At 42.5% G+C, this 16,908-nt stretch overlaps 2 protein-coding genes across 4 annotated transcripts in view; one reads left to right on the top strand and one right to left on the bottom strand.

Moving 5' to 3' along the window:
• Positions 1-45: 45 nt before the first annotated feature.
• CDR2 (cerebellar degeneration related protein 2) lies at positions 46-16,051 on the top strand. 2 transcript variants are annotated; one of them, XM_042036805.1, is made up of 5 exons: positions 46-394; positions 5,652-5,764; positions 10,339-10,487; positions 10,652-10,816; positions 11,963-16,051. In XM_042036805.1, the coding sequence occupies exons 1-5, from the start codon at positions 316-318 to the stop codon at positions 12,828-12,830; spliced, it is 1,374 nt and encodes a 457-aa protein (XP_041892739.1). In that variant the 5' UTR covers positions 46-315; the 3' UTR covers positions 12,831-16,051. The 2 variants fall into 2 exon arrangements, with proteins under 2 accessions (XP_041892739.1, XP_041892740.1); XM_042036806.1 differs by lacking the exon at positions 46-394 and adding an exon at positions 9,142-9,215 and having other exon boundaries at positions 5,694-5,764.
• POLR3E (RNA polymerase III subunit E) overlaps positions 15,568-16,908 on the bottom strand; it is a 29,306-nt gene continuing 27,965 nt past the window's right edge. For both annotated transcript variants that reach the window (XM_042036797.1, XM_042036799.1), the window contains one exon: positions 15,568-16,414. In XM_042036797.1, coding sequence (XP_041892731.1) covers positions 16,358-16,414 — 57 coding nt within the window. In that variant the 3' untranslated portion in view covers positions 15,568-16,357. The remainder of the gene's footprint in view (positions 16,415-16,908) is intronic.

Here is a 16,908-nt window from a genome sequence, read left to right as displayed (position 1 = left end):
GTGATTGGTCTAGCGCCCTTTCGATCTGTGCGGCGGGCGGCTCCCCATTGGCTGCCCGCCGGCGAGGCGAGGCGAGGGTGCTGTGTTTGAATCGCAGGAGGCGGGGGGCGGGCGGCGGCAGCAGCTGCCACGTTGCCGCCGGCGCAGCCCGGCCAGAAGGGGGAGAGGTTCGGCAAAGTCCGGAACCGCTCGGCAATGGCCGGAGGCGGCTGCTGAGGCGGGGAGCGGCTGCCGGCTCGCTCTGCCCCGCTCGGTGCGAGGGGGATCGTGGGGTGGGCGCTGCCGGCTCAGCCGCCCGGGAAGGGAAGGGGCGCGATGCTGGCCGACAGCCTGGTAGAGGAGTTCGAGATCCGCGAGGATGAGCCCTGGTACGACCAGCAGGACCTGCAACAAGGTGAGCCGGGGCCGGAGAGCCGGGGCGGCGGCGGGGGGCGTGTGAGGGAGGGAGCGCAGCGAGCCGGGTATGTGAGGGAAGGGGCCGTGGGGAACCGCCGCGGGGGTGCGGGTAGGGGCCGCATTGAGCGGAGCGTGTGAGGCAAGGGGCCGTGGAGAACCGCCGGGCGCGGGGTGTGTGAGGATAGGGGCTGCGGCGAGGAGGGCGTGTGAGGGAAGGGGCCGCGGCGGGCGGCGAGGAGGCAGCGGCGCCGCGGGGCGGCGGGAAGGGCGCTCGGGGGCCGGGGGTGGCAGGGCGGCGGCGGGCGGGTCGGTCGTGCCGGGCTCGGAGCGTCGGAGCCCGGGATCCCCGCACGGCCGCGCTTCCCGCCGCCGCGGGATCGCTGTCACCGGTAACGACTGCGGCCGTCTTTGTCTGAGGGAAGGAGGTGCGGCAGCCGAGCTGAATGGTGCCGGGGTCTCTCTCCGCCCGGAGGGAGGGAAGCGGCTCGCCGAAAAGTTGCACCTTGCACGGAAGGTGAAGCAGCTTCTGTTCGGGGCAGGCGCTGGAAGCACCGGGTGGGATGCGCTGTTGCGCCCTGTTGAGTTCTTTGTAAGGGCTTCCAGTCGATGAAGTTGTAGTCGCAGCAGTGCTCGATTAGTCGCAGGTTCCTTAATAAAAACTTTTTAGGTTTTCTTATTAAAATATCAAATGACTCCATTATGTCTCAGAAATATACGTGTCGCTTCTGTATGTAATTCCATCAATAGGTCTTAAAACACTACATGCAAGAGGTAAATGCTGTTCTCATTTCACAGATGAGAAGGGAGCCCAGAATACAATTATAATTGCACTAAAAATCTTTTTAACAGGCATGATACGAGAAGAATGTGCAATTTCCGTAAGAGTTTAGTGGCATTTATGACTGGTATTTACCTAAGTTACATAGTTCTACTTTTTGTTCTTAATCCCAAATTTGTTTTGAAAGGCCAGCTCAAAAGTGGTGAAGTGGCTTCCTGCAAACCTGCTCCAGTCTTACGTGTTTTGCTTTTATGTTGAAATACATTAATTCTTGGGATTGCTGGGGGCTGCTGTACTGTAAACCATAGAGAAAGCTAAACAGTATTCACACTGAGATCAGGCATCTGACAGCAGAAACTTTCTTAAGACAGGAACAGGTCTCTCTAATTATATACTATATAAAACAGCTAACTGTTTGAAAGCTGTATTTAGGTACTCTTCACCCAAAATTGATGTTTTCCTGGCTCTAGGATACAAACAAATCAGTTTAAATAAGATCCTGAAACTACTGTTGGCTGTCAAAGGGAAGAGAGTGAAAAATTTGAAGACATGATTCAGTAATGTTTTTACTATGTCAGTGTTTATGGAATAGAAGACCTACAAAAAGACTTCACAATGTATAACAACTGACTTCTTGCCTTCTCGATGTTTCTCTGCTTTCATTTTAATTAAAATAAAGGAAATAATCACCAGTTGACTCTGCTGTCAACTTTTAAGAAACAGTATTCCATTCTAGAGGTTACTGCTTTTTGGGGGTTGGTTAATGCGCTCTCAACATGTGAACAGTCTTTTTCTGGGGATTCTCTGTTCTCAAGCTTAAATGGAAGCAACTAATAGCCTCGCAAAAAGGAAAAGGGGGAAAATAAACTGATGGGCAAGTTGAAACGCAAAGAAGGAATTCCTTACAGGAATGTTTTTCAAATGTTGTGCTGTACTTTATTTCTGGACTCTGAAGGATACTACTCCTCCTGCTGCTAAGGCTAAGACACACAGATGTGTGTAAACAGGGTAGTAGGAGTGCTTATCAAGGTCTCGTGAAACCCTTCACAACCCAAACAATCAGTGCATGTTTAAAAACTGGTGAGTGTGATTATGAGAACCTAGGTTGTAAAACATTAGAATGCACCCTGAAACAAGCCTGAAGTCCTTGTCAGCCAGTCTTTGAAACTTAAAATTAGGGTAGGGGTTTTGGAAAACCTTGGCAGTCTTCCTACTTACCAAAGATTTTTGCCTTGACAGCAGAGATGGGCTTTTCTGGCATACTGCTCATGCAAAAAGTGCTCGTGGAAATCTTGTAAAGATGGGAACAGCCATCCTTCTGCAATGTTTTGCTGAAGTATGCTGACCTTCAAAAGAGAATTTTTTTATATGACTGCTCTTTTTGCATCTTGCTGTTACTCACTTTTATGGAATAGAGGGTATTCTGAGTACAGAATAGGAAATAGGAAACTAAGTAAAAAAATAAAGGTTTAATTTTACAGTTAAGTAAACTTCAACTAGGTTTACTAATACATCTTGCACAATTGATGCCTTTTGCTGTTTAAAAGAACAGGCTTAATTTTATATTGAAAATTTCTGAATAATTTTGTTAGGTGGGTTATGAAAAAGTAGATGAGAAGGATTTTGGTACTGTTTTTATCTTTTTTTCAATGATGGTAATGCAGTCAGAGATTGTAAGGCGCTGGTAAGTGAGGGCTGTTCAACATCACAGAAGACATCCTTGAAGTCTGGCTTTGGGGATTTCTGATGGAGCTGGTAAACGCCAGTACAACTAATCAGATTTACGAAAATGAAGATCTTTAGATCTGCACAGACATATTTTGCATTATTAAAAACCTCTCTGCTTCCATCTTTATGGTGAAAAGGAAAAATGCATGTCTGTCAGAATTTAGTTGTTGCTTTACATAAATTTACAACAGAAAATGCAGTTTTGCTTCTAGTGTTCTACCATAACTCTCTCCAGAGAAATGTAAATTAACACTTTCCATTTTGTATCTGGAAAACATACATGGGACACCTCACTTGTAAAATTTGCTCTTAATAGGGCTTCCAGGTACTTGACAATGTAGAAAAATCAATGCAAAAAAATTCTGAATTTTAGAAGAGGTGAAATTATTTCAGTACTTGCTTTCTCTGTGGTTAAGGTTTTATTGTATGTTCTTGAGCGCTCCCACTTGTATCCTCCCCGTCAGAAACAAATTGTCTTAATTATAAAAGTGTTTCTCCCATAGTAACCCATTTGTGCTTCTGCCAGTCTAACAAACAGAACGAGTGTGAAGTATGACAGTAATTCTATTATTCACCTTGTATTCCAAGTACTGTGTGGTATGTGCTAGTTGATTTAGTAGATGAGGGGGCATTTAAAAATGAAGCTATAAACTCCTAAATGTACTTAAACATGAAAACAAACTTTCACTTTGGGAAGGGAAATGATAGTAATTCCATTATGTATTATGTCTTTAACATAATCCTAAATCCTCTCTAAAGCTCTTATTCTACTCTATTAAAATAAAAGAATAGACTATTTAGTCTTTGCCTTGAATGATGCTAGTATTGTTGTAAAGATTGTGGCTCCTAGTAAAGATCTGTGCAGTACAAGATTTTGTGAAGCAGGACTCCATTTTCTATAGGATAATGAATTCACTGAATTTGAAGACTACAGTATTCCATAATGAGATAGAACAAACAGCTTGGTGTTTGACTGGGAGTTACTCTGTCCATGGTAAACAATGTGCAATCTGTTTACCAAATGGGAAAAATTTAAGCAGGATGCCTTAAGGTTTCGTTATCCAAATACTTTAAATCCAGCTCTAGCATAGGCTGCTTTGTAATGAGTGGTGCTATGGTGAAAAAGCAATGTGAGGATAAACAACTAAGTACAGACCAATATGCCTTGTGCCTTCTAATCATACATCTTTTGAAACTGAAGAACTCCCATGCAGTGGGATTTCTTTTAAATAATTTTTATGGCATTTATGCTAAGAATCTGACCTTAAGGTAGGAAACAATGCATTGTGGCTGTAAAGAATGTGTAAAGAATAGCACAGCTGTTGTTTTGCCAGAATTGGACATCTACAACTTTATAGGCAAGTGTTTGTACTGACTTGTCCTTGTAAGTCTGAATTTGGTCTGAATAAGATCTTTGGCTTATGTATGGAGATGGAGTAATCATTTTGGACAGGCTGCCAAACTGAAGGTTAGCACAAAACAATCTTGGAACAGTATTGTATGTATTACAGTTCCTAGCTGATAAGATAAATGAGAGGGGGCAGGAAAGAGGTAGGATAACATGTTAAAGAAAGGCCATTGCAGTCAGATGAAAATGGAATTAATGTGTTCTCTTCTCTGGCTGTAACTACTGATGATGCAATACATGTCTCCTGTTTATTAATTTAAGGCTTCTTGATGTGACTCAAAGTTTTTCTTGACTTTTCTTCTGTCTCTTTCCCATTAATGATACAAGTTCTGTGTGAGAACCAACTAGGTTGTACTGCATGCATGCAGGTCATGGGTCATGTGAGGGGAAGGAGGTGGAAAATCAGAGATTTCTAGAAATCTTTTGGATCTTTGACATGTAGTACTTTGCACAGAGTAATTACAATTTTAGCATTAATACCAGGATTTATTGCTTTGTCACATTATGTTAGCTTTTAAATTACACTTGTCTTTAAACATAATATTATATGATATCTAGCACTTCTGATTCTGTTGAGCAAATATCAAGCTTCCTTCTAGAAAGCTGAGTGTTCAGATGACTTATTTCTTAATTTGCGACAACTACAGTCACTGCACCCTGGAGGTGATTGAAGATGACTGAAGTGAAATGGAGATTAAGTGCCTGAGAACAAATGACATTTAAAGTGATGTTTTGGAGCACATGAAACAATTCTTGTCACCTGGGTTTATGAGCTTGAAAAGCAGAATAGCTGCAAGCCTCCATCAGTTTTATGTCTTTTGATATTACTGGTTCACCATAAAAAGCATCTAAAACTTTCATTTAGCACTTTGATCCTGAGTGACCTGAACTCTGAAGGAGTAATGGGTAGGAACAGTCAAGTAAATAAAGAGTTCATCAGCTTTGGCCTGGGTCTGAGGAACATTTACAGGGTCTCCTATGCTTATTCTTCTGAGTGCTGTAAAGATGGTGAACCTCAAGATACGTTGGGCAGAGGTGGTGCAGACCGGGCACAGGGTGGGAGGTGAACGTGGCTGGGTGTGTCTGGACGGCTTGTGGAGGGACTGAGGAAGCTTCATGACACAGAGTGTCTCTGCATCTCAGGGCCAACTTAGACTTGCATTAGAGATGGTAGATGAATGTCCTAACTCAGTGTAAGCTAACTTCCATTTTGGGTACTGGAGATACCTTGGAGCAGTTATAACAGCAATGAAAATACCTCAAGTATTTGATAACATGCTTTAGAATTAGATTGCATTATTGTTTCTCTCACTCACATGCAAACATGATTTCTTTGTTTAGATCTTCACCTTGCAGCTGAGCTTGGGAAGACACTACTGGACCGTAACACTGAACTAGAAGAATCCTTACAGCAAATGTATGCAACAAATCAAGAGCAATTGCAGGAGATAGAGGTAACATATCTGAAGGATCCCCGTGTGAAAGCATCTAGACCTGCAACATACAGTGTATAAATTAAGATCTGAATTCCTTGAGATCTGATGGAAAATACTGAACAATCTTTCACCACTTCTGCTGTTTTGAGAATTTGAGAACCAGTATAGGTAGATCATACTTAGAACTGTTTTTCTGATTACCAAAAGCTTTGTGCCACGAAATGTCATGTTGGGTTTGGTTTGTTTAATGACAAATGATTGGTATTTTTCAGTTTTGTACAGAAAAGATACTTCAGTTATTTTTATTGCTCAACTTTGCTGATCTTGCCAGGTAAAATGACATTAAATTATATGATGATAAATACATTAATAATTTAAAGTATTACATGAGAGTTTTAATGAATTCTCACTGAAATTTAAATGCTGATAAGTGCAGGTGTGAGATTTAAGTAAAATCTAAAGATATATACTTCCATACATAAACTGGGCTGTGATAAAAGGAGCTAAAGTCTATTTTGATGTAAAAGAAACTCTACAAGGACAAAAAAAGCCAACAAACGATCAAAAAAACCCAGGAAAAAAAAATCCCACTTAAGTAGTATCTAAATATAGGACATAGTGGATATATTGTCCCATATTTTCCAGGGGAAAAAACCCAAAAACATAACCATCCTTTCAAAACTACTCATCTTTAGGAAACAGAGTGGGAAAACCTGGCTATTTTTGGCAATTCCTTTTTTTAATATTGCCTATGTTCTTGCAGACCTAGCATTTGTCAGCATAATGAGATTTTTTCAGCTATTAGAGGGCAATGCATGGTCTCTAATAATCAAATTATTAAATATTCAGGACTTTGCTGACTGACAACATATTGAAAACATAGTCAGCATTTCAGTTTGGTTCTGGTGTGAATCACAGGGCACAGGCTGTGACTGGTATATACCAGATTTTTACAAAATCCAATTTCCTTTGTGCTAGCAGTACTTCTGCAGGTAAGAGATGTGCATTTTGTACAGCTGCAACTTCAGACTGAAAACGCTCACTATTGTAGTGGCAACAGGTAACTGAAAGAATCCTAAGCTTAGTACTTAAAGATATATAGGTGTCTTTAAAGTAGTCAACACAAATGCAGCATTTTTAGTAAGTGATAAACAGTTTCTGAGTGCAGGTTTGATTTGTGGGAGTTTTTTGAGAAGTTACTTTTGTTTTGTACCTCATATATTTGGCTTTTTTCTGTTATGTACTAAATGTAATCTTTGTTATCCTATTCATTCTGGGATACAATGGTTGGAATGGCTGATATTTATATTAGTGCTGCAGCGTTAAAAGGTGTATTTACTTATGCAGAGGCTGAAAATAACTCATTGCCATGAATAGTTTTTATAAAAAGATCCATTCTTAAGATGTAGAGAGGACAAGCCCTTCCAAGGTGCTATACAAACACTGTAGACAAGGTTCAACACTTGTATGAACAACCACGTGTAAGAAAGTGTTTAGCAGAGTTACGACACACCTTTTGAAATAACACACCAGAACTTTGTGATAGGCAACTAACCTGGCTCATTGAGTGTAGCTACTTAATAAGCAGCTGGATTTTAACACTGTCTAGAAATATGGAAAATATACTATTGCTAAGCTACATTGATTTACAGAAATAGTCCGGTGCCGTTAAGAACACAATATCCTATTGGTTTAAGCCAGTTTATTTGCTTAAGCTGTTCTGGTGGGTCAGTGTTTATTGACTACATAAGAGAGCTTCAGCTCCAGGAAGTGTCATGAATGTCCTTCCAGCAGTGATCTATAGTTGGTGTGTTGCAGGGTCAAGTACTTGTGTGGTCAGACTACCTCAGACATGACAGAGGAATTTTTTCTCTCAATGTCTTGCTCTACCAAGATTTGGGCAATACTACTTTTTGAAGGCTTTATCTGATACCTCTTCAGTCTCTTTTCTCCTATCCCCCAAGGAGGATAGGAGATGTGTATTAGATTGTCCTATTAGCTCCCTCCGAAAGGGGAGGGGGAGAGTGGGAGAACAGTTTTTGTGATGCTTCAGACACATAAATAGTGCCTGCACCTTTTATTTGCCCAGCCTGTTGAGCCAAAGGCTGTATTTGTATCTGCTGTTACAACACACTGTCTTCTCAGTTCCATCTCCTGTCTCAATCTTTTCTCTTTCCCCAGTGCCATTTTAAAGTGTAATAGCAACAAAAAATTTTTCTTCCTCCAAAGAAGTTTCTCTTGCCTATGGATTTCTGGTAGAAAAGGGAAGATGAACCCAGAGATCAAATACCCAGAGAAACCCTCCAGCTGGGGAACTGAGTATATTAGCTTACTGGCACGAGGAATTGTTACAGGAATTCACTGAAACAAATGGGAATAAATTTTTCATATGCAAGGTGTAGTACTTAGCTGGTAAAGCACTTCAGTCTATTATTTTCATACCAGCATTTGTTTCTCTTGTGGGATCACAGGATACCCTGTTGCACAGGTTACCTGTGCAAATGGCAGATTTAGTCTCTGTGCTTGATTTTTTCCCAATTTTCAAGTGCTTGTCTCTGCAACCTACATGTGATCTTTCAGCTGTTCCTGTAGCTACTCTGCTGAATTTTTGTACTGGCTTTTACAGTGCAGTATCTGTGTAAGTTTTTGGGGCCTTTTTCCTATTAATTTGGATCTTACAGGTAGCAAAGTCTGGAACTGGCTGAGAAATCATTCTGAAATATGGCACTGCTTTGCCTGCACTGAAAGAGAAGGGTCAAAGTCTCTGATGTGCTTAAGATTACATCTCATATATTAAATACTAACATATTAAGCATTTTACATTTGGATCATTATACCTGACCTTTGTGCTGACACGTGTGCCACTAACTAATCACTGCAGATGTAATAAAGTCTGGGTGGAAACAGCAACTTTATTCCTGCCTGAATCTGTTCTCAGCACTCAGACACTGGAATCCTGACACTGTCCAATTTTCATGTGCTAGAATGCAAAGTGCTGCTTCATGTTAGGTGCTCAGTTGTAGGGGACGTGGATTAAATGTGAACGTCTAAAGTATTTATTACATCATCTTTTGGTGGTCTGGTTATACCACGACAACGGGACACCAGCCCTGAAGATACTGGAGATGGAAGGTGAAGGAAGTGGTGCTTCACCCCTTCCATTCATCTCAAACTTCTGCAAAAGCCCATTGTAATAAGTGGCAACATCTCTTCAGGCACTAAAGCCTTGGCTCCTGTGCTTGGCCACACTCCTTTTGCTAAGGAAAGTCTGAGGATATCCAGCTCCTTCCTCAGCTATAACCAATAGGGAAAGTTAATCTGAAGTGGGTCACACTGAGATTCTACTGCTAATCTACGTTCTATTTTTGTGTAAATCCTCTGTCATGTGTGCACAGGCTACAAAAGGATCTAGCCAACAGCTATCATGTTGATCTTCTAGAAGTCTGTATGGAGCAGTTACTAGTCCTAGATAAACTTATTATCTGTTCTTAAATTGCCTAAAATGTAAACCCACCAATCTTTTAATGAGGTAAAAGGTTAAGTAGAATATTAGAAGTTTTTTAGTATGTAACAGGCCTATGTAAAGAGAAGTAATTCTGCCTAGGAGTTTGCTGGATGTTGCTACTTAAAGCTTACTTTTAAGAAAGTAACATGTAGCAATACAAAATATATTGCAAAATACAAATTCTATGCAAGAACAAAATATTTCAGATTTAGGGGGTTAGACTCAAACTGAAAAAAACTGTCTCATGTAAATGCTCATGTCCTGGGTGGGAGAATATCAAATACTTTTTTTAAGAGCTTTAGGTGATTGCGAACTGCTTAGACTAAGAATTCCAAGCTTTCTGACATTATTCAGGAAACTAAATACTCTATGTAGTTAATTGTAAAACCCAAAAGGATTAAATTGAGAATACTTCATGTGAGGCTTTATTTTTTAAAAAAGGCCAGAAGACCTTTGTTTGGGATTACAGTAACTGGAATAGTTCTCTGTGAGTAATTAAAGATTTGAATTCAATAACTTGATTATACTTCCTGACACATATTAGCCCACATACTGTCTTAAGTGTGACCACAACCTAAATTCTGCTGTGCTGAACCTAATGCTGCTTCAGACTGGAAAAACTTAGGTCAGCTGAAAATAAATTTAGTTATGTATGGTGCTACCCAATATTTCAGTTTTAATGCTGAGAAAGTTGTTGGGTCAACACAGTTAAGAAATTTCTGTTGGAGCCCACTGCAACCTTTAGGCCACAGCGGACAGTTGAGGGCTGTGTTGGAATCTGAAGGCTCTGTCAGTGCTGACTGCAGCACAGCCCCATCAGAAGGCGTGGGCACAGATAAGGACAGCTGGCACCATCAAACGCAGCTCCTCCAGGTAAAAGGCTGCTGGATCAGCCTGGGGTGACCTCCATGACCAAAGGCAAGCTGCCTGGTGAGTTACCTATAGCCTCTTGAGCTTACCAAAGCAAACACAGGAATTTACATTTGTAAAACTCAGGAGTTTCTCTCTGAATGTGAATAAAAATGGAAAACAGGAGTTGTGGCTTGTGTTTCAAGTGTAAAGCAGTAACAGCAGAACTGTCTTGCAGTACCTCACAAAGCAAGTGGAGCTCTTGCGGCAGATGAATGACCAGCATGCAAAAGTCTACGAACAGCTGGACGTGACAGCAAGAGAACTGGAAGACACGAATCAAAAACTGGTTGCAGAAAGTAGAGCTTCACAACAAAAGATAATAAGGTAACAAACTTTTACATATTCCCTCACCCCCCAGCTGATAATACCAATAAGAGCAGTCCAGGTGTATTTGTGTAGTTACTGGGTGGCTGTCTCTGTCCAGTGGCGTTCTACAATACTGGTAAATTGAAAGGTTAGTTTTATTTAAAGGTCTTTTCACTTTCTAGCTTGACAGAGACTATTGAAAGTCTACAAACACACATAGATGACCTGCAACGCCAAGTGGAAGAACTGAAAAAGCCTGGACGAGGCCGGATGAGCCAGGAGAGATCTGAGCAGCCAAGATCAATGCACAGCTTCTCATGTTTGAAGGAGCTGTATGACCTCCGCCAGTAAGACTTTTTACCTTACATAGTAAAGAACACTGAAACTATTTTAAGCAAAACTTTAAGAACTAAGACACAAGCACAGATAGCAGACAAGCTGGAAGAAGAATTATCTGATGTTCACAACTACCAAAGTATCTGCACTGTGTGGTGCTGCCATTACTTCTGGCCTGCTTCTAGACCACACCAGTAGTGGTACACCACTTTCTCCCCCAGAGCCAGCCATATCAAATGGTAGCCTGGAAAGCTTACAACAGTTTGCACCCCAGTGTTTTCAGTCAGATAAAAGCAAACACACAGATAATCAGAAAAACAAACTTATTCAATGCAAAATATTTTCTCTAACTTATCCTTTCCTTGAATGTCGATGGACGCTTCTTTAGCTTACCTGAACTGAAGCTGGTTAAAATGATCCTAAAAGCTGGGAAGATAGTGCATGGAGCACTGGGTTGCCATTTAAATGTAGAGCCATTTGACCCAGCTGAACTGCATTAGGGGGCCCATCGGGACAATCACATGGTAAAAGCTCAGAGTAACTGCAAGCCTAGAGGGCAGTTTTGTAAGAGAAGCATCTCCACAGATAGAATGGGCTCTTTGTGTCTGGGCTTCAGCACTACATGGAGGTAGTACTCCAGAATAAATTGTACATCCAAAAAGAAGTTATTTCTTGGCAATTCAAAAGATAAGTGAATCCTTCAAGCTGCCAAAGGGTCGTGAAAATACCAGCCTACAGCATTGCTTTGTTAATTATGAAGCTTGTTCCTACCATCGATAGTGACAAAATTTACAGGAGTGGAGTGCTGTAGAAAAAAATCAGTGTCAGAAAGTACTGTATGGTACAGGGAGGCAATGTGTATTTAAACTGAAATTATAATTTAAACTTAGATTATTCAATCATCTCGTCTGTAACTTGAAACTGTTAAGGAGCTGCTATTCTGCCTAAGTTGCGAGCTTGGTTCAATGGCATGGAAGTCCTTACAAACTGTTCCGATTACTAAATCGACTGACTGGTTAAGTGCAATGGCCCCTGTGAGTGCTCTGAAGTGTGTTAGCACACAATTTAAATACATCATTAGTTACCCAGGACAGGAAAATTTTAGGTGTGGTCAGCTGTACTTCCTATGTTTGATAATCCTTATTTTCTTTCTGCAGGTATTTTGTTTATGATCACGTGTTTGCAGAAAAGATTACTTCAATGGATAGCCAGCTAAGTCCTGTAGAAGAAGAAAATGAGAAGTTAAAGAAGGCAGTGGCAGTCCTGCAAGCCCAGCTGAACCTAGAGAAAGAGAAGAGGGTAACCATGGAAGAGGAATACAGTCTTATGGTGAAAGAAAACTGTGACCTGGAGCGGAGGCTGGTTGACATAGACTTGTATCGGGCTCGTGCAGAGGAGCTGGAAGCAGAAGTAGCTGAAATGCGACAGATACTTCAGTCTGAAAACACGGTCCATAATGCAGAGAAATTGGTGCCAGAATCCTTTTTCATTTCATTTAAGGAATCTCTAGACAGGGAGCTTGGTCAGAGCCTGGCAGATGATGGACTTCTGACAGTATCGGAGCTTGAGAAGAAGGCACTGAAACGGAGCAGCAGCGAAAGCCTCCTGAGCAGTGCTGCCGGGGCAGACATTCTCAGGGGCCATGAGGAAACGTGTATTAGGAGAGCTGAAGCTGTGAAGCAGCGAGGAATCTCTGTACTCAATGAAGTTGATGCTCAGTACAATGCTCTGAAAGTGAAGTATGAGGAACTTTTGAAGAAGTGTCAAGTGGATGAAGACTCTTTGAAACACAAGGCTGTACAAACGCTGAAGCAGTATTCCAAAGACCTAAATGTGGGAAACACCCAGTATGATCTTTCAGCTAGCAATCAAGAATTCACAATTGCTGAGCTAAGTGACTCTTCCACAAACGCTCTCCCTGAATATAAAGCACTCTTCAAGGAGATTTTTAGCTGTATCAGAAAAACAAAGGAAGAAATAGATGAACACAGAGCGAAGTACAAGACTCTCTCCTCTCAGCCATAACCTTATCTGTTAGTCAAGAACACACTTCATATGAATGTCAGAAGACCCCTTAAACGGATGTATTTCTTAAGCACTCAAAATGAATGTTTTTGGATTGGCTGGTAGCCCTGTAGTTAACCAAGCTAGTTAGTTATCAGCTAGATTCCCTGTTCTATGTAGCAGTAGATTTAATGTTCAGCACTGTCACACAAACTAGTGGTTGTAAAGCAAACAAATATCATAGCTTAATGCTACACTACTACTTCATATTACACTTCATCTCTGGCCAGAGCAGTGACTGACACTAGTTTCCTTATTCCACTTCAGAAACAACAGAGCTAAGAACTCCAGATCTCTCACAAGAACCAGACTGAAGCTTTCCTTTGGTTCACAGGGATGATCTAGCCCTGTGACTACGCTGATGTAGAAAATTAACAAAAGCAAATCCCCAGCCAGTCTCAGGGGCAGCATCTCCTCAGCTCCAGAGGAGGGGAGCAGTCCAGCTGAGCGTGCTTTGGCAGGGTGGTGGAAAGCTGTGCTTGCTTTAAGCCAGTACCATGTTTCAACAATCACTAAACTCTCCCACAGATCAGTATAAATGTCTTCCTACTAAGAAAGGATTTGATGTAAAGTTTGTGTGGCTTTTTAGATACAGTTTCCTTTGTAGGGCACTTTGTCTTAAGGCAAGATACTGTGAATTGACTCTGTGTTATTTGGGACCTACTGTTCTTTGGTGGAATGTCTGCAAAGTACATTTTTATGTGTATTTGGTAAGTTAGAGAGTTGTTATTTAGCTATTTAACTTTAGAAGTAGCATTGACATAGTGGAATAGCTTTTAATGTTACATACCACAAACTCCAAGTGCTTGAGGAGACAGGCCAGGTAAAACCTTACATTGTTTTGTCTGTTGCTTCCAGTGTCAGCCTCTCTGGACCTATTCCATGCTGCCTGGGGGGGTGGGAGAGTGAACACAACACTGCCAGCACATATCCTACTGAAAACGGGGGATCACACTCTTGTTCTTCCTCTCCTTTTCCACTCCCTAATAGTAATTCATATATACTTAATTACTGAAAAACAAAGAACATGGAGATGGTGGTTGTTTAGAACAGCTTCAAGCTGTGAAGAAAACAGATGAAGAGGGAGAAAAAAAGGCACAATGAAAAGGTGACATCCTTCTCCTTGTGAAGGGTCTCAAAGCTTAATGTGGCCAGCAGTTCTTGGGAAGCAGCTTCCTGCCGAGTTGCTGCAAGGTACCAAACCCTTGACCCGGAATGTTGACAGTTTCTCAGCTTTAGTCCAGCTGCTGCTGCTGCAGCTCTGCTGCCTTATGCTGTTCTCTGTTCAGCTCGTCCTTCAGGTGCAGTATTAAGACTTCATGTTGTGGGAGTTTCTCTAAAACATATTGCAGTCTGAAAATTATTTAAAAATGGGACTCTGAATCTTCTGAATATTTTTCTAAGCAAATAAATAATCCAGTCAAGCTGCATGTGTAAGTAGTAATTATATCCATCTGTGCCAATCAGGAAACAGTGTGCTTGGTGCAGATGACACCTGCATTATCTAGGCTCGTCATCTTTCCTACAGAATGGAGTTCCCATGAAATTTGTATTTTAGAAAAGTTAAGCTGCATGGAAAAGAACAGGCCTGTCTAGGACAGAAATCCAGATGAAAGTAAGTAGTTTTTCCTCGTTGTTGTGGCTTATTTCAGTACTGTTCAAAAACGAGGCGAGTGGGGGAAAAGCAGAAAAGCTGTTGTGCCATGAGGTTACTGTGCTGTCACTGTGTCCCTGCCACCTGGACCCGTCTCACCCCAATTCGGAGACTGAAAGCAGGAACCTGAGAAGGGCACAAAGAAGTTCACTGCCAGTATTCCGTACCACTTCAGGGGCAATCCACACCTGCTGGGCAGAAGACATGGAAAAATAGGTGATCTTCAGTGGTTTACTACTTTTGGCTAATTTAGAGCACTTTGATAGGTAAAATTTTTGTGCTTTAAAAATACCAAAAATATTTCCTCAAAACTTCTTGATTCTTCTGTACTGTACCTCTCCCATGGCTGCCTGTGCTATTGCTGAGCTCTGGCTGTCCTGCAGCACTTACCTGTTGCAGGCTGTGCAATAAACCCCTCCAGGCTGGGCTCTTCTTAGAGCTGCTCTTGGAGTGTGGCTTTCCCAGAGAGCTTTCCAGCCACAGGCAGTGAGTGGGTCAGTGCCAGCCAGGGCTGCCTGAACATAAAACACATCCCAGTTTTATTGATGTAGTTAATAAATTACACTAGCCTATTAAATAAGGTAGAGTTTTAGCAGTTTGAAAATATCTATTTTCCATCAAAATGCAAAATGCCGTAAGTATGGTAACAATATTCTTAGCCAATCTTATCTGGATTAACTACCTTAATCTGCTTATTTTAGTCAACGACTCAAGTCAGCCTTTTCTGAGCATAAGGAGATGAAATCAATAGAATCCCCTTGAGCTTCTCATGTGATGGAAGAAGCTACAGCAGAGAGCAGGACCAGCAGTGCCCGTGTTGAGCAGTGCCCACAGCAGATACTCCTCTGGTACTGCAGGTATGGTCAGTTCAGGATGTGCCGCCAGGGCTGGGTCCCTGTCCCTGCTGCTGCACAGCCCCAGGGAGCTCGGGGACTGCACTGCAGTTTGCTCTCCACCTCTGTCCTTCCTCCCCAGGCCTTCAGGATGTAAAAGGAGCAGGTGCAGCTTCTGTTTCTTCTTGGACAAATACAAGGCGGGGTAGAATTGACCTTTGAGATAAAATTTTATTTAAAAATTACACAAAATAGAGGTTTTACATGTTTGCCGTGTGGTAACTACAGCTGGATGCCTTCCAGAGGGTGCCCTCGGTTACCTACCTCGCTATATCACATCAGTAATACACAAAGTCCCTCAAACCAACCCCACACCAGTAGAAGAAATCCAGTAGTTGTTCCCCATGTTTCAGATGTAGGTACTTTTCCAAGTAACTCATTTCACAGACGACAGGTGAGAACAATTGCTATGTAGTACAGAGTTCACAGACAGTGATTTTGTTCCCCCCTCCCAGGCCTGACATTCCCATGAACATGACTACCTGCTCTCTATGGAGAGGGCTGCAAGGGCTATGACAATGCTCAGACTAAAGTATGAGCATCCAGGGATTTAACAAAAACTGGGATGTTTGTAAACAAATTTAATTTATTGGCGTTACTTACAAAATAAAGTTTTAGACCATGATTTTCCATCATGTCTGTGTCACTATATGGTTTTATTTTTTCATAACGAAACAGAAAGGGAATTGCAATACATTAGAAATCCCAGATTAATCAAGCTGCAGACAGGGTCCCACGGTGCCTTCCCGGCGGCTCCTGCGCCTCGGAGGCCATGCAAACTCTGAGTGTTGGGATGTCAGTGACTGCCCGCAATGCCCACGTGCCCCAGAGCAGCTCAGATCCTGCCCTGGCTGCCGAGGCCGCGGCATTGCTCCGGCTGTGCCACCCGCGGCAGGTTCCTTTTGCGTCCCCGAGATCACCTGACACCGCTGCCACCGCTGTCAGGACTGCACCGTCCCCTTAAGATACCACATTCCCCCGTAGCTCACGCAGCAGTCCTGGGGAGACAGGGAAAGGCTCTGTTAGGCTGCTCCGGCAAGGGAACGGGCTGAGCTGGGACATGGTGGAGGCACCATCCCCGGAGGCGTTTAAGAGGTGCTGGGTGGTGGTCTGTGGTTACAGTGGTAGTGCTGCATTGATGGTTGGACTGGATCATCTCGAAGGTCTCTTCCAACCTTGAAGATTCTATGATTCTAAAGTCCATAAAATCTTGGGAACTGGCTGGCTCTGGGACAATAAATGTGATCAGAAACAGAAGCCTTTGTCCAGTGCACAGGAGAGAGAGAGCGCACGAACCCAGAGCGTGGGGTATCCCCACCCTGGAGGACAGATGGCTTCAATGGAGGGGACACAGCAGGGGAAGGTTGAGAGCCACAAAGGGACAAATGATGCCAAGGCAGTGAGGAACAGTGGTGGCTCCTGGGGGAGAACGTGGGGCTCGTGCAGAAGGCAGCTGAGGGAGGGCAGGGTGTGTGAGGGTTGAGGAGCAGGG

The sequence above is a fragment of the Corvus kubaryi genome, unplaced genomic scaffold (assembly GCF_017639235.1).
Source record: "Corvus kubaryi isolate FWS band 111438036 unplaced genomic scaffold, C.kubaryi_AGA036_p1.0 37387, whole genome shotgun sequence".
Taxonomy (NCBI): domain Eukaryota; kingdom Metazoa; phylum Chordata; class Aves; order Passeriformes; family Corvidae; genus Corvus; species Corvus kubaryi.
The sequence above is the reverse complement of the archived record's forward strand: the minus strand, read 5'-3'. Positions and strand labels throughout refer to the sequence as shown.

What these genes read in the sequence shown, in the direction of transcription:
- CDR2 (XM_042036805.1), top strand. Translation starts at nt 316, where the DNA reads ATGCTGGCCGACAGCCTGGTAGAGGAGTTCGAGATCCGCGAGGATGAG. An exon ending in CCAGCAGGACCTGCAACAAG is followed by an intron (nt 395 to 5,651) that starts GTGAGCCGGGGC and finishes TTCTTTGTTTAG; the next exon opens with ATCTTCACCTTGCAGCTGAG. An exon ending in TCACAACAAAAGATAATAAG is followed by an intron (nt 10,488 to 10,651) that starts GTAACAAACTTT and finishes TTCACTTTCTAG; the next exon opens with CTTGACAGAGACTATTGAAA.